Genomic DNA, 26194 nt, shown 5'->3' on the forward strand with positions numbered 1-26194 from the left:
TAGAATTACTCTCTCAGTTTTGATTATCAGATGTATGGAACAATTTGTAGAGTCTACTTTTTGGATGAAGGCTTTCCTCCTATTTTCCTCCTTTCCTCCTATTTTAATGTACTTTTCTGTTCCACAGAAGCACAAATTGTAGTTTTTGTTGATTAAATACTGTCTCCACATGCCTCCTTCTCTCTGCCTTCACCATTCTTTGCACACATTTCCCCTCTGCATTGTCTTGATTCATGAAGAGCTGGTGCATCCTGACCTGGAGTCCAGCCTCGAACCTCTCAGTGACTCTCAGCCCAAAAAGGAGCTCACCTCCATGTAAAGTCCAAAGTTGAAGGATAAAACACACGTCTCATGCACATAGTACAAGGTCAATAAGAGAGCGATGTCAAAGATGAGACAGCAGTTCAGCTGGCAGATGGACTTTGTTGTGTTTCTATTGAGCTTTGAGCCAGCAGAGGGCAATGTTGCAAATGAAGAGAAGTTCATTTCAGGCAGTGTTTGACATCCTTGGCAAACCATTTGTTGTTTCAGTGAACGGGGGATACATTTCCTGCATATACTGTATGTATATATATATATATATATATATATATATATGTATATATATATATATATATATATATATATATATATGTATATATATATATATGTATATATATGTATATATATATATATATATATATATATATATATATATATATATATATGTATATATATATGTATATATATATATATATATATATATATATATATGTATATATATATATGTATATATATATATATGTATATATATATATATATATATATATGTATATATATATATGTATATATATATATATATATATATATGTATATATATATATATATATGTATATATATGTATATGTATATATATGTATATATATATATATGTATATATATATATATATATATATATATATATATATACGTATATATATATATACGTATATATATATATATGTATATATATATATATATATGTATATATATATATATATGTATATATATATATATATGTATATATATATATATATATATATATATATATATATATATGCCTGTGCAGTTTTATATTAGTTAATAGGACATTTACTGAGAGTTTAAAAAAAATCTTTCCCAAATAGATACCATTAACAACAGTCAGAAGAGACATGGGCATGAATTTATACACTGTTAGAAATAATCTGATATGTTGTGGCACATATGCAGCAGAATAATTCTTCCTAATGTTAGTGTTCAAAGCATATATTGTTATTAAGGGAAGTCTAACTACAGTAAGTGGTAACAGTATTTACCTTTACAGTTCTTCAGTTGATTCTATTTTCCTTTGACGTACCGATTGTAGGATTTGGTGGAATTTAGTTGTTTGCATTTTAAAACCAACTGATAATCCCCCCACTCACTCCTCCCTTTCCAAGACTACGGTAACGTAGTCTTGCTCAGAGGCCTACTGGCCTACTGTAGAAACACGGCGGTGCAACATGGCGGACTGCGTGAAGAGGACCAGCTCCCTATGTAGACATGAAGGGCTCATTCTCCAAAAACACAACTGTTCTTAGTTTCCGGTGATGATCCACTCATGAAAACAGAGTAATGAAAATGATATTCCATTTCTGCTAATAGATCCCCACAAGTGTTACACACTGGCCCTTCAAAATGTCATCTGCTACCAGTTTTTTTAAATGGGCTCCAAATGGTTATTAGAAGTAATCATAATTGAAATGATTGTGTATTGAATTATGTTGGTTTGAATGCATTTGAAGGGACGCTTGGCCTTGACTTTGATTTTGTGAAGACTTCTTGAATAACCAGCAGCATTACAGCAGGAACTCAATAGGATCGCATGTGATTGAACTCATCACTTCTCTCGTAGTGTTGTTGCTAAATGATGATGTTAATGCTTTTGTCTGAATGTGAAACCAGATTTTATAATCCTCAATGTTATACTCTGTCACCATCTACTGTCTGGAGCTCTGAGTGCTTTAGCTCTGATTACACCCTCTGCCTGTGTTGACATCTGACTCATTTACATACATTGTAAAATATCTCCAAAGTTAGAGAGTCATCATGTAAATGTAACATACAGCAGTGAAATGGCTCAAACAACCAAATCAAATGCCATATATAAGTATGGTGCAAAGTGTTGTTGGCAGTTGGTAGTCAATGTTGGTATATGTTTATTGAGCAACACACTATTCTGTTTTCTAATACTTATTTGTTCTTCAATCAGTTTGAGTCATTGGTGCAGTAGGGAACATCAGTGAATTAGCTTTTGCACATGTGCAGCCAGTCTGTCACTGGGGAAGAGGCTCTTCCTCATTGACAGAAATAATGCAGGCAGTCAGAGCCATCCACTCCCTCTCATCATCCTCATCCAATCTTAACCCCTTTGAACATGTTTCCCTCCTCCTCCCACTCAACATGTAACAGGGTAACAATTACTAATGCCCGTCTCTCTCTCTTTACCCAAGTATACTGGCTAGTTATCTTGTCTTGTCATTTTCTTACCTGCAGCCTGCACTGGTTACCCGTTTTGATCTTGCATACCCCGGTGTGACCACAGCAAACTACATGGCAAGTTTTATTTTATTTCATTTTTATTTGACCTCTGGGGAATCTCAATCCTCGATATTTTTTGGTGCAATGTCCTTATTCCCGGGTCCTTGTACCCAGATGATTGATGTACCCTCGGTTCTGCATGGATTTTGTTTTGGTGTTGTCTTCAGTCCATCGCCTGAAGAAGCAGTCTTTCCTTCCCTTGGAGATAGCTGCCCTCCCCTCATACCCACACACAGGGCTCCAGACTAACATTCTTCACCAATGTCACAAAGGGTTTTTTAGCTGTCCCGAAGTGAATGCAAACAGTCCTGTACCAAAATGTTGTTTCCTTCCTTTGTTATTATCATCTAGTTGTACATTTTTACCGTCATAGTAAAAACATACTTACTAAAAGATTACTTACTAAAACATACTAAAAGATATATGATTAATAGGATTGGTTTTAAACTCAAACTCGAAGTACCTTTATTGTACTGTACTCAGCTGAAATACTTCAGGACATTTAATCACTGTAAATGTGTTGTTTTGTCACATTAAACTGCACTTTACTGTGTAACGCTTCGTGTTGACTGTGTAAAGCGTCTGAGTATTAGCGCCGTTAGCTTTTCTCCTACCGACATGAGAAGAATATACATACATACATACATACACACACACACACACACATACATACATACATACATACATACATACACACATACACACACACATACATACATGTACACACATACACACATGTACACACACACATGTACACACATACACACACATACATGTACACACATACACACATACACATACATACACACATGTACACACATACATACACACACACATACATACATGTACACACATACACACATGTACACGCATACACATACATACAGACATGTACACACATACATACACACACACACACACATACATACATGTACACACATACACACATGTACATACATACACATGTACACACATGTACATACATACACACATGTACACACATACATACATACACACACACACATACACACGTACATACACACATACACATACACACATGTACACACACACATACACATACACACACACACACATACACATACACACATGTACACACACACATACACATGTACACACATGTACACATACATACACACATACATACACACATGTACATACACACACACACGTACACACATACACACACATACATACATGTACACACATACACCCATGTACACACATACACATACATACATACATGCATACACACACACATACATACATGTACACACATACACACATGTACATACACACACACACATACACACACATACATACATGTACACACATACACACATGTACATACATGTATGTGGGCGACCATGGCTCACTGGATCGAACGGTTCGATCCCCGACTGGGACGTGTCACATGTCGAAGTGTACCGGAGCAATACACTGAACCCCCGGCTCCCCGGGCGCCGGTCAATGGCAGCCCACTGCTCCCTATATACAGGGATGGGTCAAATGCAGAAGTCAAATTATGTGTATATGTATATGACAATAAAATCCTAACTTCCTTTACATACATAAGTACATTCTTTAATTCCTTTCCTCCCTGAGGCATTCCGGGTAAGATCTCTGTTTGACCCAAACACATTTTCTATTGGGACGCTGTTAGTCTTGAGCCCTGCCCACACTTTTTTACTGTAACCCCCATGTGTGTTTGTGACCCATTTGCTTGCCAGTGAATCCCATGTGCTTGTTGTGGTGTTACTGTTATCTGGTGTTAATCTGTCTCTGTTAATGATGATGTATTGCTATTTGGTAAAGAGTTTACTGTTACCAGGTCATGTGTTTAGGACAGTGGCGGGCTGTATATTTTATACCTGGGCCTTCAGTGCTGTCCTACTACAGTTGAATCACCTCCTATGTTGAATAACCTCATTATGACGCCACAGCTACGGTTATTATTTGTTTCTAGGGGTGTATTAAACCGTTCGGTACAAGGCTTACAAACCGAACGAATATAATGTTCTTTCGGTGGAGCCACTGCGCTCAACCTGGCAAGTTACCCAGCGTGGTGCTGCCTGACACGCCCACCACGGAAGAAAAACATTACTCTGTTGAGGCGCGTGTGTTCTGGGAGGCTATGCTAAATGACCTTAGCAGGAAAACCAACAGCAGCACACACGCTTAAAACTCTCCCCGCAGTGTTTAGGCATCTACTCCCTACTGATTCAAACAGGGCTAAAGCAATCGCCACACAATCCCCATTCCCCATAATTCTTGCTTTGTAAAAAAAACATGATACATGAATACGCGCATGACGGGATGCTGTGTCATTAACGGACAATGCATATAGTCAAAATCAATGTAATTAACACAATGACAAGAACAAACTCACAAGAACCAGTCACATATATTTATATGACAACAAAGCATGTCAAATCAATCCAGCAACTCTGTGGCGCTAAAACATGTATTCTACCGCACACTGAAGAGCACGAGCCAAATATTATTCACATCAGAGGGAACAACATCAACCATATCATAAAAACGACACCATAGACAAATGAACACAGTGGTAACGCTACTGCAGATGTAAAAACACAAAAGCAGTTCACTTAAAGACAAAGTCCATCCTCCTTTCTTTGTTAACAAAGAGTTTAATGACGCGGTTGTACAGAACATCGGTGCGGTTCAGTTCAGTTAGATCCACTCGGGTCTCTCCAAAAGTTTTCAAAATACATCGTAGCTTGTAAGTGTCCTGCCGTGCTATGGTGTTGTGTTGCTGCCTTGGTTAGCCACCTCAGGTTAGCGTAGCGTAGCTCCAAGCAGCAAGATGCTCAGTTGCAAATAAAACGCATTCTTAGCCATAAAATGTTCAACGCTTCTCCGACGCTGTTAGATCTTTCAACTTGAACTCTTACTACTAATACTAAGTTCTGCTAGCTAGCTTCAGCTTCACAACAGTCACTTGCCCACTGACCAATCACACCGCACATTATTGCTGACGTACTTGTAGTCCACTGAGACAGCTCTAACACGTCAAAGAATACGTCCAACATGTCAAACTAAAAAATCTGATTGGATAAAAGCTCTCCTTAAAACAAGCGGCACTGGAAGCAGAGTAACTGAGGAAGACAGTAGCTGTGCAATGAGAACATAAGATAATGGGAAAAATATTATAATACATGTTGTGTATTTATGAAAAATTTATAAATTGTAAAATAGCTATAACTTCGTGAATCTGTTTAGGCCAGCAGAGAAGGCTTTGTTGGCCCTGACGGTCCAACACTGGTTTAACATACACTTAAATAATGAAGCATAACATTCAAAGGCTTAGAGCGTGCTCTAGACCAGAGGTCCCCAACATTTTCTGCACCACGGACCGGTTCCATGCTAGACAATATGTTCACGGACCGGTTCCGTGCTAGACAATATATTCACGGACCGGTTCCGTGCTAGACAATATGTTCACGGACCGGTTCCGTGCTAGACAATATATTCACGGACCGGTTCCGTGCTAGACAATATGTTCACGGACCGGTTCCGTGCTAGACAATATATTCACGGACCGGTTACGTGCTAGACAATATGTTCACGGACCGGTTCCGTGCTAGACAATATGTTCACGGACCGGTTCCGTGCCAGACAATATGTTCACGGACCGGTTCCGTGCCAGACAATATGTTCACGGACCGGTTCCGTGCCAGACAATATGTTCACGGACCGGTTCCGTACCAGACAATATTTTCACGGACCGGTTCCGTGCCAGACAATATGTTCACGGACCGGTTCCGTGGTAGACAATATGTTCACGGACCGGTTCCGTGCCAGACAATATGTTCACGGACCGGTTCCGTGCCAGACAATATTTTCACGGACCGGTTCCGTGGTAGACAATATGTTCACGGACCGGTTCCGTGGTAGACAATATGTTCACGGACCAGTTCCGTGCCAGACAATATGTTCACGGACCGGTTCCATGCTAGACAATATGTTCACGGACCGGTTCCATGCCAGACAATATTTTCACGGACCGGCCTTCAAGGTGTGGCGGAAAAACACGACGAAACAAAATGATACGACCGGCATGAAAACAAATATGAAATGCATAAATACAACTCAAAATAACGCTGAATCAGTGGAGCCCTGAGCTTGTTTCTCTGCAACGAGACGGTCCCATCTGGGTTAATGGGAGACAATGACACCCGAAGTCTGTTCCTTGTGTCCAGTCTCCTCCGTAATTTAGTTTTGATTGCTGTCACTGCAGAACATCCTGCTTCACAGAGAGGATGTGTGAAATGGAAGCAGGGTTTTTAGTGCTTTAGTGGTGATCTCAGGATATTCAGCCTTGATTTTAATCAAAACACCAGCAGAGTTGTTGTCTCAAACATACTTTTAAGGCCACCGTCATTTACAACCTCCAGCAGCTGATCGTCCTCTGTCGACACATGCAGAGCGGGCTTAGCGCGTCAGAATTACTCCTGATATTGTCTGTTAAATGAAGCTTTATTTTTCTTGGAAGTTGTAGCTCTTCTTGTCTCCTTAGCGGCCTTTCCCTCTTTGCAAAGAAGCTCTCCAAAGGTTATTTACTAATTTTCGCTAGTTTGCGGGCTTAACTTTTGAGGAAACGTATCACGTGACCGAGATGAGCATCTTGACATGTCAAGAGGCACAGGCGGATGAAATTGCGAGAGAATCCAGTCATTTTTCAAAATAAAACTTCTTTCAGACTCTGATAATCAATAAAACGGAAATAATATAATATGTATTCTTTCTGTGCGGCCCGGTACCAAATGATCCACGGCCCGGTACCGGACCACTGCTCTAGACCAGTGTTTTTCAACCTTTTCTGAGCCGTGGTACATTTTTTACATTAAAAAGATCCCGCGGCACACCAACAACCAAAGAAGTTACAAAATGACACCTTGACGTTTAAGCTTGCTTGGGACCATGGCACTGTTGGATAGCTTTTCCCCACGCACCAAGCATAACGGAGTCGGTGCAGTCAGATCCCCGGTGAAAGTAAATCCAAACGAAAGATATCTTTCGCTGGATTGCCTCGAGCTCACTGTTTTTTCTTTCTTTTGACCACCACTCATACTCTGCTTTTCCTCTGGGTTAGAACTTTGTCCACGGCCCAGTTCAGAGTCTGCAATTTTCCTTTCCAAATATTTCTCCATCGCTGTTTGTCTTGTCACCACAACCTCTCCTGTGCATCATTTAATATACTTCAATTAACAAGGTCATTATTGAGCTACCTACTGCCAGTAGTGTTGTGGCAAAATGACGAGAAGAGGCGGCGAACTGGAGTTGCAACCAGCGGGTAGTGTTTTAATAAGATCAAGCCAACATCAACAAGTTCAGTATATTGAAACGACTCCCCTGTACTGCTTTTCACAGATCACTCTTATAGTCAAAATTCACGCCCCCTTTAGCTACGTTCCACCAATCAAATGACTCCGTTGAATCAAGTATCAGGACACATCTGGACTCCTAATTAGGGCATGCTCTTATTTTGTTCTGGGCACACAGAACACACAGAACACAGCTCCATGTACGGAAATGTTTTGGTACACTTGAGAGATTAATTACTTTTTGTCTGGCCCTGATAATTATTTCCCAAGAACGATGCTGAGAACCAGAATAACACGTTATGTAACTGTTGCTTGTGATATGAGGTTTTACGTCTCAAATGATTCTGGATACTTTTACATAAAGAGGAACACTTGTGTTTACTGCAATCATGGAAATTAAGATTGGAACAACAGTTGGATTCACAAGTTATATGATGATTTTCTTCAATAGTAGGAAGAGTATTTAATTATTATCTGACCAATTACTTGGTCAGAGAAAACAGCCTTCATTTTCATCTCAACCACACCTTTAAAGTTTTGTGACTTGCACGATAGTGAAGCTATCACAGTGATACCTGGCAAAGTACTCCAAACCTCCTCTGTGGTTTTGCCATGATCTCACACACACTCACCAGCGTTGCGGCGGGTAAATGCATAGTTTAGGTTCTACTCTGCCGCTTGTCTTCAACAATCTCACATCTGTTAGATAATTATTGACTTTCTTTGGTTGTAATTTCCTGGTGGGTTGGTTCCCTCGTGGAAAGGAGGACCTGATTGGATCTGTAATGTGAGTATGACTGTAAGGGAGTCGTGAACAGGCCCAGGTCCACCCATTCTGTGCTCAGCCTATTTGTTTACTTTCAGCCTTGGGACTTTTGAATGAAAAATTGCTTTAATACAGCCGGTGTAATTGTAAAAGCAGCAGGGAGAATTATGGTTTGTCTATGACCAGAAGAAGTGTAACGCCTGCATCTCTGACCGAATCAAGCTCCACTGATTGGAGAGTGTGAATCAGGGAAGATGCTATTGATTCGAACTGCTGCAATTGGTATCGATTGCCACCCTCTTTCCATGGTAATGTCCGCTTGTAAAAACACATGCATTTTTTTTTGCAGCAATTCATTTTCTGTCAATCAGGCAGGGGTGACGTTTGTGAGTAATAAACGCCAATTTGATGACGGTTGCAGAAGCAGTTATGTTCGGTGTCCGATCAACAGTGAACTTCCGTAGTATAACTTTATTTCCGTGGGGAAAAGATTTTTTTTTCTTTAATCCACTCCCTGTTATCATTATTCCTCCTCTGTCTTCTCATCCACACAATGGGAGGCCTTGATTACCATGTGGAAACAAAGATTGGCTTTTAAAGCCACTGTGGGTTAGTGGGGACATGGACAACAGTGCCACCAACAGCAACGATGAGGACACCGGAATCATTTTCAGTCTCACAAATGCACTTCATTGGGAATTATAAAGCCAAAACCTTTCGTAATTCCTTAGGGCATTTTTTACCTAACCCAGGCAGCAAAGACCGGGTTGAACACATCACATGGTACATTAGATGGATTCTGACTTCATAAAAACATTGCATCTGTGCATTTATCATTCTGAACTGTACCCTGAAGTTCATGAGGTGAACAGATGTTACATTTAAAGGGATATTACTCAAACTCATCTTGACATGCTATTTTTGGAATGAAGCCTTTTGAGTTCTGTGGATTTTGATGACAGGGTGGTTTATTTTGTTGTCAGGATGACAAGGAAAGTATTTCCTCCCAGCTGAGGAAAATGAGCTTTAGGTGGTGAATCTATTTGTTGGGATGGGGCAAAACAAATTGATAAGTGACGAGTGACCTTGAAAGTGCTCTGACAATACAGCAACAGTTTCATCAATTTGAATCTATTCCTGCTATCAGTAGGCCATTTTAGATGTTTCAGCTCAGTTTTGTGGGATGTTTATTTCTTAGTTTCTGTGTTGACTTACTGTATTTCTAGGTGTGCAGAAGAATGCCCCCAATCTCGGATCTTGCACCTTTAAACTATGATAGCATTTATTGTAATGTATGATTGTTACATCATACCCACTACCTTGCACCAGCTGAGGTTTGCAGACCTTATTACATCATGTTTTTATATAAGAGGTGCTGTAATATAAAGGGGCAATGTACTTTCCATTGAGAAACTTGCTCATCAAAAACTTCATAAAAGAGTTACAGACCCAAACATTGAATGAGATCGCCAAGATTAGGGTGAAGAAACTTCATTCAAACTTAATTGTCATCTAAAGGCTCCACAGAAAATTCCATTCATCATATCAAATACTCATTACACAGTTGAAAAAATAGCACTTTTCTATGGGGTCAGATCAGTCTCAATAATTTCAAATGCACACAGAAGGATTTAAAAATAAATTTGACTCACAAATGCTCGCAGAACGTTGCACAAATACATTCCAATGCACACATTAATAAATTACGATTTATATAAATGTGAAAAGAAAATAACAAATATATTTCTGCATTTGTATGTATTTCTGAGTGGATTTTTTCTATTTGTTTGTGGATTTGTATGTAATTGTTTATGGATCACACTGCATTTCTTTGTGGATCGCTACACATTTATTTGTGGGTTTTTTGAGACTCTTCTGACGTCGCTGGATTCGCAAATGCATTTGTTTCAACATTCTAATTGTCAACCAATCACATGAGCGCAGCGCCCCCCCCCCCCCCCCCCCACCACCACCCCCACGAGGCTGCTAGCGTTAGAGTTGCCCAATTTGTGGAGGCGACAGGTCAGAAGTCAAGAAAGGGCAAGCTCACATCGTGGTAGCGGCAGCTAGTAGAGGCACTTCCTGTTGCAAGCTGCCACTGTTTTAGTGTGGATTCCGCAGTAGTTTAGCCATTATTTGTCGTTATTTGACCATATGTGACAATACATTAAGGTCCTTGAAGGTATGACTGTTGGTAGTTGTAATTAGTTTAGTAAAATAACATGTGATCAGGTTCTTCTTACTGCCTCCCCCAAACTACTGTCCTGTTGAGACAGACATGACAAACAGAATTTGTGATTTTTTTGTTTACATTTATATGAATCGTAATTTATTTATGTGTGCATTGGAATGTATTTGTGAATCGTTCTGTGTGCATTTGTAAATCGAATATATTTGTGAATTGTTCTGTGCGCATTTGTAAGTCTCTGTGTGCATTTGCAATTATTGAGACTGATCTGACCCCATACTTTTCAGTCTCTTTAATTGGGTCAGAGGAACTGTCTAGACTTCCAGTCATCAAAGAGATTCTTTAAAATGTCTCTTCTTCTGTAGATCGACTAATATCAAAGTGCCCATCTGTTTCAGGAACATTTGGACAGTTCTTGAAAATCTGCCCTGGCTTGTTGTCTCACTACCTTGTATTGGAAGAGACTCTACTAGAGTCCCAATAGATAATGTTACCATCAAATACTATCAACGGTCTCAAGAAGCCTTCCGTGTCCAGTCTGACATCAGACTTACCTCTCAGTAGTTACCTGAGATGAGCACTTCAAGATTGCAACATAGTGGAGGTAGACTTTACCGTTTATCTTTCCTCCCTTCTCCACGGACAACTACGACAAACTCCTGCAGAAGATTGCAGTCTTGGAAACAAAAATCCACCGACTAGAAGTGAACGTGGAAGTAAATGGACTGTGTGGGAATTATACCACTTTACCATGGACTCAAAACACTGGACAAACGCTAGCTAAGATACAGCTAACTAGCACCACCAGGCCTACCAATAAACAGGAGGAGAGAGCAGATAATGAATCTTCAAATGGTAGTCCTCCCTGGAACTCTCTCGGTGCAAAGCCAAAGAGGAAATCATACCCTCAGGATGTGGGAGGACGACTAACAGGCAGAGCCCAGCGCCCTGAGATTTGTGATGCGACTGGCTGGCCTGCACTACCACACAGACAGACCTCCTTCTCAACCCCTGCACTCAGACGGACAAAGCCAAGGACAGCTGAGAAAAGCAAAATCAGCAAGAAACCTCAACAACCAAGCCTACAACTTCAAAACAGATTTACTCCATTGTCGCATGATCCTAAATCTCCATCTGATGACCTGGATAAGCAGATATCTCCTCAAAGCAGGGTAAGAACTGAGAGTCAATGTGAGAGTAAAAGGCCGCAGGCAAAGCTAATGACTGGGCCTGAGACTCTGATTGTTGGTGACTATGCTGTAAAAGATGTCAGAACACTGTGCAGCAAGAATACCAAAAACACTCTGTCACACTGCTTTCCGAAAGATATGGTCTCTAACATGAGAGACAAAATCCTGGACATCGTGGCTGACCACGGTGAAAAACATCATCTTGCATACAGGAAGCTGTGATATTGTGAAACAACAGTCTGAAGTTCTGAAGTGAGACTTTATTGATCTGTTAAACACAGTCAGCTCTGTCAAGGCTGAGGTGTTTATCAGTGGCCCTCTCCCACCAGTCAGAGGAGGAGATGAAGGATTCAGCAGGCTGTTTGCACTGAACAGATGGCTGTCAAGAAGAAGAAACCATTTTTATTGTCATATACATTTTTACACATACATGAAATTTGAGTGTATTGCTCAGGTACACTTCGACACGTCACACATCCCAGTCGGGGATCGAACCGTTGACCTTCCGGTTCCCAGACTACCCCCTTAACCCAGTGAGCCACGGTCGGAGCCATTAATGTAATAGGGTTAATAATGTTAAATAGAGATTGTAGTAGGTGTCAGCAGGGCCATGGCTAGTAGTGTCCAGATAAAACTGCGATCCATGGGAACCTGTGAAAGCACAAAGAAGTAAAGTTAGTAGACAGCCCCCTTTAGAGGGGGGTGGTGTACTTGTGTACAATTCACTTTTGCGATACGAATCACTGGTGACTATGAATCTTCAAATTTTTTTGAAGAATCTTGAATTTGCCATATGTGTATTTGTTATTAACCAGTAACATATACACAATTGTACAGATATCAGCACATCTCACAAGTGTTACCTGTATTATACAATCAAAAAATCATTAAAATAGACCTTGTAGTTGCAGAAATACACTCTTTAGTATGGGTATGCAATTTTCGAGCAGAGGCCTAAAAATAGGGGCAGTGTTCAAGAGGTTAGGTTTTCTAGATTGCTAAGACACATTTCTTGAAACGGTCCCCCATTCTCTCAAAACTGTAAACACAAAACCTCATCTTCAAGCACTATTTACAAAACCTCTGAATCCTCTTGCAAAATGAAACTTTCGCCTCAAAACAGTTTTACCTGTGCTCAAAATCAAACACTGCTCTCAAATCATAAACAAAGTGATCAAAATAATATACACCATCAAGCAGTCAGTAAACAACACACCAATAAATAGAAAACACATTGTTCAAAACATATAGTTCTCAGGGAGAAGTCGATTTTTAATCTCAAAACAAATTTCATATGAACGAAAACATGTTCTATTACAGTAGCTCAAAATTGATCCGAAATTACTACTGTGCTTTGCTCTTTGCAATTTATTTAGTTCTTCCTCCTCCTTGTACCCCTATTTTTACAGTACTGTACCCTGCATCTCACAAACGTGTCCTTTGTCTCTGTGATACTGTAATTCTTGTTCTTTGTTGATATGAACCTGCAACCAGTCAACATCTATTGAGCAAATAGAAAGGACGATGTTCAAGGCCATACAATTTGTTTATTGTACACTGTCGATTCCCTGGAAGTGTGTGTTGTCTTGTATCACTCGTTCCTGGATTTCTCTGAGTCGTATTAAATTATCTTTAAGGACCATGCCCACTATAACGGTCTCTTGCTCCTGAGTGAATATAGCTCTCCTTCCACCTGCATGTGGCAGCCTTGCAGTTCAACAAAAAGTAGATGTGCAGTTACAAAAAATATTCATGCAGTACAATACATACAGTGATGAACTTTACAAATGTCCATTGAAACAGCTGCATATAGTGTAGTACAGTCAATTTGCAATTACAAAAATACAGTAGCATACTGTACCTGTTCTCTTCTCTGAATGTCCTTACTATGGTGGACACAGAAAATCGGCTCAAATTGGGGTGCACTCTAAGTCCTGTTTCCCTCATTGTCAGTCCGTGGACTATAACATGGTCTGACTGTTGCTCGAATTTCATCAGATATTTCCACTCTTTGTCTTCCTCTTCCTATTCGTCCTCTTCCTCTTTCTTGCCATCCTCCTCTTCCTCCTCGTCGCCCATCTCGCATACGCACTTGTCCTCGTCCATCGTTTCTTCTATCCATTCTCAGACTTTCTCCTTCCCACCTTCAACCACCTGTTTGCTCTCTAAACTGGCTTATATTGGTTGTGTCACATCATTTGATACAAGTGAAATAAATTTTTAGTGATTGTGTTTAATCAATGACATGTGTTCTCTATTTGTATTTGATTGTTGCCACTTGCGTTTACCAGTATGGATGACATGTGCATTGGAGTGCAGAATGTGTTTTGAGACTGAGAATGTGTTTAGAGTTTTGCTGAAAAGTCTAAGTGAGATCTGCAAATTGTGTTTTACCATGTGAAATAGTTTAAGATATTGACAACAGACTGCACAATCAGCTAAATGAGTTCAGGCAACTGAGAACTTTGTTCAGCCAATGGGTTTTAGTGTTTTAGCAATTGAGAAATACTGTAATGGAACATCAATTCATACAGAAGGAGATGATGAAGAAGAGGAGAGAGGAGCTCAGTGTATCCTAGGAAGTCCCCCTGTAGTCTAAGCCTATACCAGCTAAGGGCTGGTCCAATGCAAACCTGAGCCAGCCCTAACTATAAACACTTTCAAAAAGGTAAGTCTTAAGCCTACTCTTAAATGTGGTGAGTGTGTCTGCCCCCCGGACTGAAACGGGAAGCTGGTTCCACAAAAGAGGAGCTTGATGACTGAAGGCTCTGGCTCCCATCCTACTTTTTAAGACTCTAGGAACCACAAGTAACCCTGAATTAATGGAGCGCCGCTCTCTAGTAGGGTAGTATGGTACTATAAGCTCTATAAAGAGCTTTGAAGAGATATCAAGATGGCTCCGCCGATGGCAGCCTCGGTACTGCGCTCTCTCATACTTTTTCTGTTTTTGTTATGTGGTAGTGTAGTTTGTGGACCCAAACGCACGCACACAGCAGGTTTACTCCAGCCAAGACTTTATTTAACTGTGCAGGAGGAGTCACAGAATGAACAAAAAACAAAGACTAACTGTCCAGCAAATTAAAGTCACTCCTATAATCTCCACCGGAGTCGGGAGGGAAGCTCAACCGAGGCCGGGACGGGTAGCCTCCGGAGTCGGGAGGGAAACTTGACCGCACTCAAAACTGAAGGAACAGAAAACAAACAGGTAACGATCTTCACTGAATCGGTGTTCAGACTTACGTGACCAGACTGGTAACCGGACGGACTGACAACGTGCCGGAGGACAGCTGGGGTATTTAAGTCCGTCGGAGATGATTACTGGAATTCCCCACAGCTGAGCCTGGGGAGAGGGGCGTGGTTGGAGACGGAACTCGGGGGTGGAAACTATAGGCTGACACAAAAACAAAACATAAGCACATGGCCTTCAAATACCAAAACTGACAGGGGAAAAACAGAGGAGCACACACTAGGTCAGACCGGGATCCTAACAGTTTTTGTTCGTTTGTCTTGTTTCCAGCTCTCCCTCTCTGATCACATTCAGTAGAGAGGAACTCTTAAACATCCGTCTATTCTCTGGCTAAACCTTTTCGCCGCATTTCATAGAACCACAGAGTTTTTCAGAGATTTTAGTTGGGGGAGCAGCTGCCCTATTCGGAATCTACTGGCGACGCCGGCGAGGGAAGCGAGCAGGAGCGCTCGTTAATCTGCGCCGACGGGGACTCAGAACTGCGCTCCCGTCAATTCACCTGGCGAATGTCCGCTCTCTGGCCAACAAGATGGATGAGCTGCTGCTCCTCAACAAAGCAAACACGGACTTTAGCAGTTCCGCCACCCTGTGCTTCACTGAAACCTGGCTCGGTGAGCACATCCCGGACAGCGCACTTCATCTGCCGGGCTTCCAACTCCTCCGAGCGGACCATCCGGAAAAAGGCCCAGCAGAGGTTGTACTTCCTGCGCCAGCTCAGGAAGTACAACCTACCTCAGGAGCTGCTGATCCTGTTCTACTCAGCCATCATCCAGTCTGTTGTCTGTTCTTACATCACTGTGTGGTTTGGATCGGCCACCAAACAGGACAGAAACAGACTACAACGGATTGTCAGGTCTGCAGAGAGGATCATTGGTTCCAGCCTGCCCTCCATCCTGGACTTGTTCACCTCCAGAATCAGGAAACGGGCAGGAAAGATCTTTGCAGACCCCTCACACCCTGGACACAAGCTGTTCCAAGTCCTCTCCTCTGGTAGACGCTACAGGGCTCTGTATGCCAAGACCACCAGACACAGGAACAGCTTCTTTCCACTGGCCGTCACTCTCATGAACAATAAATAGGTTATACTGCACCACCTCTGTTTGATATATATATACATACACACTTTTGTGTGGGATATATTTATACTTATATTGTATATAGCTGTTAAATGTCCTTGTTTTTCTTATATTTCTCTTGTTTATTGTATATATTTCATATGTGTGTATGTACGATGAGAGTAATGTGTAACTGGAGTCAAATTCCATGTATGCGCACGCATACATGGCCAATAAAGCTGATTCTGATTTAAGATATGATGGAGCCTGACCAATTCGGGCTTTGTAAGTAAAAGGATTTTAAATTCTATTCTAGATTTCACAGGGAGTCAGTGGTGAGAAGCTAATACAGGAGTAATATGATCTCTTTTCTTAGTTCTTAGTGTTAGTACACGAGCTGCAGCATTCTGAATCAGCTGGAGAGATTTAAGAGACTTATTAGAGCAGCCTGATAATAAGGAATTGCGCAGTAATTGAGTCTAGAGGTAACAAATGCATGAACTAATTTCTCTGCATCGCTTTGAGACAGGATGTGCCTGATTTTTTAAATGTTACAGAGATGAAAAAAATGCAGTTCTAGAAATCCCAGTTTTATCTGGGAGTTAAAAGACAAATCCTGGTCAAAGGTAACTCTGAGATTCTTTACGGTGCTGATGGATGCCAGGGCAATGCCATCTAGAGAAACTATATCATTAGATAACTGATGTCGGAGGTGTTCTGGGCCTCAGTTTTGTCTGAGTGTAACATCAGGAAGTTGCAGCTCATCCAGGTTTTTATGTTCTTAAGACATGCTTGAAGTTTAGTGAGCTGATTGGTTTCATCGATATATATAATTGAGTATCATCTGCATAATAATGAATGCTAGTGTTTTCTGATAATATTGCCAAAAGGAAGCAGATATAAGGTGAACAAGATTGGTCCAAGCTCAGAACCTTGTGGACATTGGTCTTCATCGAGGTTTCATCGTTTACATTTACAAACTGAGATCGATCAGAGAAATAGGATTTAAACCAGTTTAGTGCGTTTCCTTTGATTCCAATAAAATGGTCTAGTCTCTGCAGCAGGATGTAATGATCAATGGTGTCGAACAAAGCACTAAGGTCTAACAAGACATGAACAGAGACTAGTTCTTTGTCTGATGCAATTAGAAGGTCATTTCACTAGCTTAGGCCCCCACCTCGGACGGAGCGAGCCTTCGTCGGTTGTTTGGAGTGTTGAGGAATGGTTGATGGAGATTTGGCCTGATGCGGTTTGGGGAGGCTTAGCTGAGGATCCACTGCGGCTCCCGGGCCTTGCAGACCCCCCGATCTCCATGGGATAAGAGCATGATGACTATGGCGGGAGATAACCATTAACAAGAGGGAGGGAGGGTGGGGTGCAGAAAACGCGAGCGTGCCGAGGCTTAGAGTGGGTAGGTAGTTATAGGAGTGTGGCCGGAAGTGGGCGAGTGGCTGAGGTGTGGTCCTGCTCCTGAAATTCAGCTAAGTTTTATCTCCAATAGTTAGTTTCACCAGAGCTGTCTCTGTGCTATGATGCTTTCTAAATCATGACTGAAAATCCTTAAATAGACTATTGTTACGTAGAAAGTCACACAACTGATTTGTGACTGCTTTCTCAAGGATCTTAGAGGAAGGGAAGGTTAGAGATCGGTCTACAGTTGGCCACCACCTCTGGATCGAGAGTGGGCTTCTTAAGAAGAGGTTTAATTAAAGCTACTCTGAAGGACTGTGGTACGTGACCTGTTAGTAAAGACAGGTTGATCAAACAAGAGATAACCACACAGCATCGCCGTAGAGACCTTACGGGAAGGATGCCCCCGCCTAAGGAGAGCCAAGAGGAGGAGTCTCCAACCTCATCATCAGGGACCTCCTCTGATCATCTACTTTCTCCACCCTTCCGAGAGGAGGAGTCTTTACCTCCCACACCAGCACTTATTTCCACCTCCCAGACTCCATCCAGGTCCCTTTCCTCTCTCACACTCTCCCCATCCTCCCCCCACCTGGAGTTCACTGACCACATGAAAGAGCTGATCATTGCTGGAACCAAACACACTCCTCGCCATACAACCCCACCCCAACAATGGCTCGAAGTCCTCAGCCAGTTTTGACACAATCTGCGAAGTTAAAGCGCCCTGCCCGTCCTCCACCTCCACAACTTCAGTTTCATGAGTGAAACAAGAGCGCATAAGAAAGGAGGTGGAGTTGCTATTTTATTTAGTGATTCTCTTCATAAAGCAGATGTCCTCTGGTCATTTTACTTCTTTTGAATATGTGGCTCTGAATTCCACTCAAGCTTTATTCCTAAACATTTACAGACCGCCTAAATACTGTGCAACCTTCTTTGATGAGTTTACTGAACTGCTGTCTGTAATCTGTATTGATTTTGACTGTGTTGTTATTGTTGGTGATTTTAATATCCATGTTGAGAATCCCCAGGACAGAGAGTCTATAGAACTATGTGGTGTCCTTGATAACTATGATCTGACTCAGCATGTGACAGGATCCACACACAACAGGGGGCACACTCTGGACCTGATCATCACCAAAGGTGTAAACATTTCCAAGGTTGCTATGACTGATGTTGCACTCTCTGATCATTTCTGTGTTTTCTTTGAGAGTGCAATCTCCTTGCACACAAATGTCCAAACCGAGGTTGTGACAAAGCGTTACATCTCTGAAAACACCAGTGAACTATTTATTCAGAAGTTCTCCTCCACACCAGCCCTCTCTGCATCTCAGTCAATGAGCTTGTACATAGCTTCAATTCTAAAGTTAAAAATGTTACAGATGCCATTGCACCCACTAAAGTGAAGGTTGTCTCCAGTAAGCAAAGATCTCCTTGGAGAAATGCTACGCTGGTCAAAATAGAGAAACGAGAGTGTCGGAAAGCTGAGCGCAGGTGGTGAAAAACTAATCTCCAGGTTCACTGTGACATCTATAAAGAGAGACTTCACAATTATAATTTGGAACGTAGAAACGCAAGGCAGTCCTTCTTCTCTGACATCATAACCAAAAACAATAACAATACACACGCCTTATTTGCTACCGTCGACAGGCCAACAAACCCTCCAGTGTCGGTAGCTGCTGAGCTCCAATCCACCTGGCATGCAATCAATTTGCCTCCTTTTTTACTGACAAAATTCAGAAAATTAGACAAGCAGTCAGTGCCTCCACACCAACCACAGGATATGTGTTGTCCCGATCTAACATCCATTCAAATATCATGACACAATTTCATTCAATCGACCGTAGAAGCCTAGAAGACATCATACAACATCTGAAGTCATCCTCCTGCTGCTTGGATATTCTACCAACACACTTTTTCAAAAATATTTCAAACTGCATGACCACTGATCTCTTACACATTGTAAACACATCCCTTCTCTCAGGTGTCTTCCCACAAGCCCTAAAAACAGCAGTTATTAAACCACTAGTTTAGACTCCGCAACAATGAACATATTTGATTTTGATAGGCCAATATCAAACCTCTCATTTTTAAGTAAAATAATTGAAAAAGCGGTTTTCCAACAGCTGAACAACTTCTTGGCCGTAAATAACTGCTTTGATGTTTTCCAGTCAGGCTTTCGACAGCACCACAGCACTGAAACTGCTCTTGTTAAGGTTTTCAACGACATCCACTTAAACATAGACAATGGCAGAAGTTCAGTCTTAGTCTGGATCTTAGTGCTGCATTCGACACGGTCGACCATGACATACTACTAGAAAGACTAAAAATCTGGGTGGGACTTTCTGGCACAGCACTTAACTGGTTTGAATCCTACTTGAAGGGCCGAGAATACTTTGTGTCTGTAGCTAATTACACATCACAAAGTCAGTCGGAACGCTGCAGCTTGAGTCCTCACTAAGACCAGGAGGGTTCGATCCCCGATGGTCCTTCTGTGTGGAGTTTGCACGTTCTCCCCGTTGCAGCGTGGGTTCCCTCTGGGTTCTCCGGCTTCCTCCCACAGTCCAAAGACGTGCAGCTTAGATTATTTGGCGACTCGAAATTGCCCGTAGGTGTGAATGTTTGTCTGTCTCTATATGTGCCCTGCGATGAACTGGCGACCTGTCAAGGATCCTGCCTTCGCCCAATGTCAGCTGGGATCGGCTCCAGCGCCCCGCGACCCTGAACAGGATAAGCGGTTTGGATAATGGCAAGGCAAGGCAAGTTTATTTGTATAGCACATTTCAACAACAAGGTAATTCAAAGTGCTTCACATAAAACCATTAAAAGCATCAAAACATAAGGCAAAAGAAAAGGAGATTTAAAAACAATTAAAGAAACAGTGTAAGAAATAAAATTCAGTAGTAAAAAGTTAGTAATAAAATTAGGCTTTTTTGTTAAAAAAATGAATGCTCTTACTAATACTGCGACAACTACTACTGCTGCTGCTAATATAGTATTACTACTTCGACTATAACTTTTGCTGTTGCTACTATTACTGCTACCATCAATATTATTACTACCACTACTGCTATTACTACCACTACTACTATTACTTATACGACAACTGCTACTACTACTACTGCTATTCATGCTACTAAAAGTAGTAATACTACTACAGCTATTAGTATGACTGCTACTAGTACTACTACTACTGCTACATCTTCTACTGCCATTACTATTACTACTACTACTACTACTGTGATATTAAATACTACGACCAATACTACAGCTGTTACTATGACTGCTGATACTAAGTCTTCTACTACTTCTTCTAATTACCAATACTTCTACTTCCAATAATACTTCTACTACGACTACAAATATCACTACTACTAGTACTTATGCTAATGCTACTAATACTTCTACGAATAATACTTGTACTAAAACTTATACTACTACAAATATCACCACTGATGAATTTTTTTAAGCCACAGAAACTGTTCAAATATCAAAATGTTCAGCTCTTTCAGGAGAGGTGTGATATGACTTTTCATATTTGTAATCTTTAAACTCTTTGAATTATTAAGGTTTTTGCAATTTGTTTTTGAATTGGATATCTATTTTCAGCAATGTTTTTGCGATTAATTTCAGTTTTCAGCATTCCAATGCATTTTCAGCAGGAAATGCTTTTTCTAGTTGTTGGAATGCTGTTAAGCATCCCAACTATTGTTATCCTGTTTCTTTATTCAACTTCTATTTCTTCCGTGCCCCTCTTCTCCTCCATTTTTTAAGCTACAGAAACCGTTCAACTATTAAAATGTTCAGCTCTTTCACCAGAGCTGTGCTATGACTTTTTATATTTCTAACCTTTAAACGTTTTGAATTATTAAGCTTTTTATTTTTTCAATAGGATCTCTATGGAGAATATTTTCAAATGGCTTCAGGCACACAGGTGTTCGCGATTAAGCCAATTAGTGATGTTGATAAACACAGACTCACGCGCACATACACTCCTCTCCCTCTCTGTGTCTCTCTCAGTCAGTCATTCAGGTCTTAGGGATCTTTAGAGGTCTTTCCCCCCTCCTACACCCCCCCCCCACACACACACGCCATTTTAAAATAAAAGCCCCACAGAATGAATCCTAACTGAAATGCTTGTGATGAGCCTGTCATTTAATAACCGGTTTGTGTTTATCTAACATTATGATTCTGTCTCCTCTCCCCTTCTCCCCCACACCCCATTTCAAAATAAAAGCCCCAGAGAGTGAATTCTAACTGAACTGTTTGTGATGAAGCCAGTCATTTGATAACCTCTGTTTATGTGTGTCAAACATTATGATTATGTCTCCTCTCCCCCTCCCTCCCCCACCCAGCCCCACCCTTTCAAAATAAAAGCCCCATGGATTACTAAGACTACTGCTGCTACTACTTCTACTACAACTTTTGCTGTTGCTACTATTACTAGTGCTATTACTGCTACCATCAATATTATCACTACAACTACTGCTATTACTACCACTACGACTATTACTTATACTACAACTGCTACTACTGCTATTCATGCTACTACCAGTACTAATACTACGACAGCTATTATTACGACTGCTACTAGTACTACTACTACTGCAATTCAAATACTGCCATTACTTTTACTACTACTACTGTTATATTAAATACTACGACCACTACTACAGCTATTACTACTACTACTGATACTAGGCTACTACTTCTTCTAAATACTAATACTTCTACTACTAATGATACTTCTACTACAACTATGACTTCTACTACTACTATTACAAATATCACTACTGCTACTACTGCTACTTATTCTAATGCTACTAATACTTCTACTACTAATAATACTTCTACTTCAACTACAACTTCTACGACTATTACTACAAATATCACTACTTCTGAAATTTGTTTAAGCTACAGAAATTGTTCAAATATCAAAATGTTCAGCTCTTTCAGGAGAGGGGTGCTTTGACTTTTCATTTTTGTAATCTTTAAACTTTTTGAATTTAGCTTTTTGCAATTTTCTTTTGAATGGGATCTCTATGGAGAAAATCTTCAAATCCTGTTATACTTCTTCAACTTTCAAAGCCTTCTTCTTCCTCATACTTTCAGCTACAGACACCATAGTTAGACATTTCAACGCGAAGGTTTTTCAGCAGTGCAGTTTAAATGCTTTCGGGCTTCAACATTTTTCAGACAGATAGTCTCCCATTTCTTAATTTTCAGCAATTCTTTCACAATTAATTTCAGCTTTCAGCATTCCAACGCATTTTCAGCAGGAAATGCTTTTTCTAGTTCCATTTAGCTTCCGTCAACGTAAATCTAAATCATTTTCAACAACATGTTTGTGTTGTTAGAATTAGAGGTTAATACAAGTCCACAGTTTCTTTAAATGTGGATTTTATGAATATGATTCTCTCTGTTCGAGCTCTCTGACACTAAAGCTTCACTGTAGCCTCTCAGCTGCTCGAATGAAACAAACTGTCAAATGCCAGCTAATAACACAGTAAATGTTATTTTTGACATATATTAAATTGGGTCAAAAAATCCTTTCATGGTAAGATGAGCATAGTAGCAGTATTACGTTGGTCTCAAACTGTGGCAGTAAGAAGGATCTCTTACTGGGCTACCAGGCAGATGTTGGCGTGCTGGTTACTATGGAAAGCGTCTGCTCATTGACTTGTCCTTAGTGAAATAAAGTGTTCTCAGATCCACTCTAAAAGCAGTAGAAGCGTTTTATTAGTGGAGTCCACACTGCAGCAGACATGATGTCTTTCTGAAAACTGCTTTCGATACATTTTCATCACAATTCATGATGATCCGAGATGAACCTGAAGGAAAATGTTTATGTAAGTCTACACAAATGTCTCACATTACTCACTCATATTGCTGTCATTATCTGCTCCAACCTGCATGTGGTACTGACAGTGATAAACCCACATTAATGAATCTACATCGAGACTTGATAATCAATAGATAATAATAGATAATTTATCAATGCGATGATGATCACAGAGATGTGTTGTTATATGTTTGAGTAATGCTATTGGTTTTCTGTTGGTACTTCAATGTAATGAAACTAAGTCTAGTACCCTCTCTTGGTACAGTGTGCTACCATAAAAACATGTATTTGTGTGTTTTAATGTGCGTTGGCCGATGTCCCATCAAGTCAAGTTCGATGGCTCGGTTCAATATGTCAGTCTCAGTCAGCGGGCAGCTCTGATAGTTGTGTGTTTTGCTTTCTGTTGTACGTGGATGTAAAGTCATTTGGATTGAAATACTTGATGAATGTTTCTGTAGCACCGTGTCCTGCAGTGAATCAGTTCACATTCATATGGCCCTTTGTTCACACTGCAGGTCTGTGGATAAAAGAAGAACCATGCTCAAACTGAGATGATGCTTTTCTGTCCCCTAAAGGAAACTATTTGTCAATAATATGTGAGGTATGATGCTGCTCTGTGCCATGACCGGCTTCTAAAGCCATGACAAAAGAGACGCAGGTTGAATCACTCATTTATTTTACAAAAGGCATAAGTGAGATGATGCTGAGTTGCATAAATCAAACAAAAGTACACAGGAGGGAAGAGCTCCGACCTGCTCCTCTAGCTCTGCATTACAGGTGTGTGTGTGCTTGGGCAGCAGCTTTGTTTGTGTGGTATTCTGATTTTTGGTGACGTTTCAGGTTGGCAAACATTACATAACAAAGCTTTCTCGTTCATCTGAAAAAGAAGTTCACACATCAGAACGTGAACCTTTTTTGGAGGCACCATGTCTTCGTTAGAAATGGTGTAGGATACATTTATTTTCTCTTTTACACCTTCAACGGTGATGTTTCTTTAATTCTGTCTCATTGAGTTTGGTTTCTTTTGTTCCTCCAAAGCTTTTTCTTTCACTGTTGCCCTTATGTCTGCCACTCTGACGCACACAACGTTGTGCCCTCTCCCCCTGTGTTAAAGCTTTGATCCTCTACCCCAGCGGTTCCCAAACTTTTTAGGCCACGCACCCCCTTCTACATCCCGACCGGGTTCACGCACCCCCAACCCCCCCCCCCCCCCCCCCCCCCACACACACACACCTTTAAAAAAAAAAAGCAACAGAGCCGCATAAAAATCGGACGAATGAGAGAACAGTTTGCTCGCGCGTGGCGTTTGTTTACAAGATAAAAAACACAAAAACTCTTCCTGCACCGTGCCTTCGAAAAGGTAACGGACGTAACGTTACGAAGGTAACGGACGATTGGCCAGATTGGCCACATCTGTAGGCTCGTCTACTTGCAGAGAGTAAAACTCACTCTTCTTCACGCGACCGACCAATGTAGCCAGGATGTCTTCGGACAAAGCATCGATGCGCGCGACAGTGTTGTTGGACACCGGGATCACGTCCAACTTTTTCGCTTCTCTCTCTCCAATCATACATTCCACCATCTCTAACATTTTTCCCTCTCCACCACCGCCTCTCCTTCTCCCTATTACGCGGTCAGAATACTACCACAACACGCCGCCTGTCTCCAGCAGCAACGCGCTCATCCACGCACGGGAACAACACCGAGTTGTAATATATACCTCCATAACACCCCGCCACTCTCGGCTCATACCTCCCCAGCAACGAGGCACATCACCCAGTCACAATACCTCCAGAATGTCCCCCGGGTGAAATCCGGGACTTGGTTTTATGGTTCCGAGTGGCGGGCGCTCACTCGTTGGCGCTGGGACGCGAGGTCTCCAGCCGTCCCCGCCGTGAGGCACCCGATCGTCGGGTCTGTCAGCCCTCGGAACAGGCCGCGGGTCAATAACTTGTGGGTGGCGGGGTAGAGGCGAGGCAGATCACAGAAAAATAATAAAGACTAGAGTATGGCAAAGATATGTTGATGAGAAGCGTATTTGTACGTCAAAGACAAACGTAATCAGGGAGAAAATATGTTCGTGGTAAAACGTAATTGAGAATGCATTTTAGTTTTGGGGGAACGTAATTTTTAGGAGACAGGACTGCACCGCCATTACATTTTTCCTCTCGCGCACCCCCTAGAGGCAGCTTGCGCACCCCCAGGGGTGCGCGCACCCCACTTTGGGAATCCCTGCTCTACCCTAATCCAACTGGGCACTGCTCCTCATGTGAGTTGAGGTTGTCTTGAATCTGTTGGAGCGCTTGGTTTGGTGCGGCAGGTCTCCCTGCTAATGCAAATATGGAATAGTTGTCATGTAAGAATACAGTTGCAAAGAGGTATGAATGATAACTATTCTGATTTAAAGAGCTGTGCTTTGTCTCTGCCACTCAGGTGGGAGTATTCACCTTTACTGAGATACACAGGTCGATGGTTTTATCATTCTTTAGGGGACATTTTAAATGCCACTGCTGTAAACATAAGCTACTCTTATGAATATAAATGCACCATGTTGTA

The 26194-nt window shown here is 41.3% G+C and overlaps 1 protein-coding gene across 1 annotated transcript in view; it reads left to right on the top strand.

Annotated features, from left to right (window-relative positions):
- dlg2 (discs, large homolog 2) overlaps positions 1-26194 on the top strand; it is a 239301-nt gene that overhangs the window by 37000 nt on the left and 176107 nt on the right. The window contains exon 4 of the mRNA XM_079282881.1: positions 2536-2595. Within this exon, the coding sequence (XP_079139007.1) occupies positions 2536-2595 (60 nt within the window). The remainder of the gene's footprint in view (positions 1-2535; positions 2596-26194) is intronic.

The sequence above is a fragment of the Melanostigma gelatinosum genome, assembly GCF_949748355.1.
Source record: "Melanostigma gelatinosum genome assembly, chromosome: 14".
Classification (NCBI taxonomy): Eukaryota; Metazoa; Chordata; class Actinopteri; order Perciformes; family Zoarcidae; genus Melanostigma; species Melanostigma gelatinosum.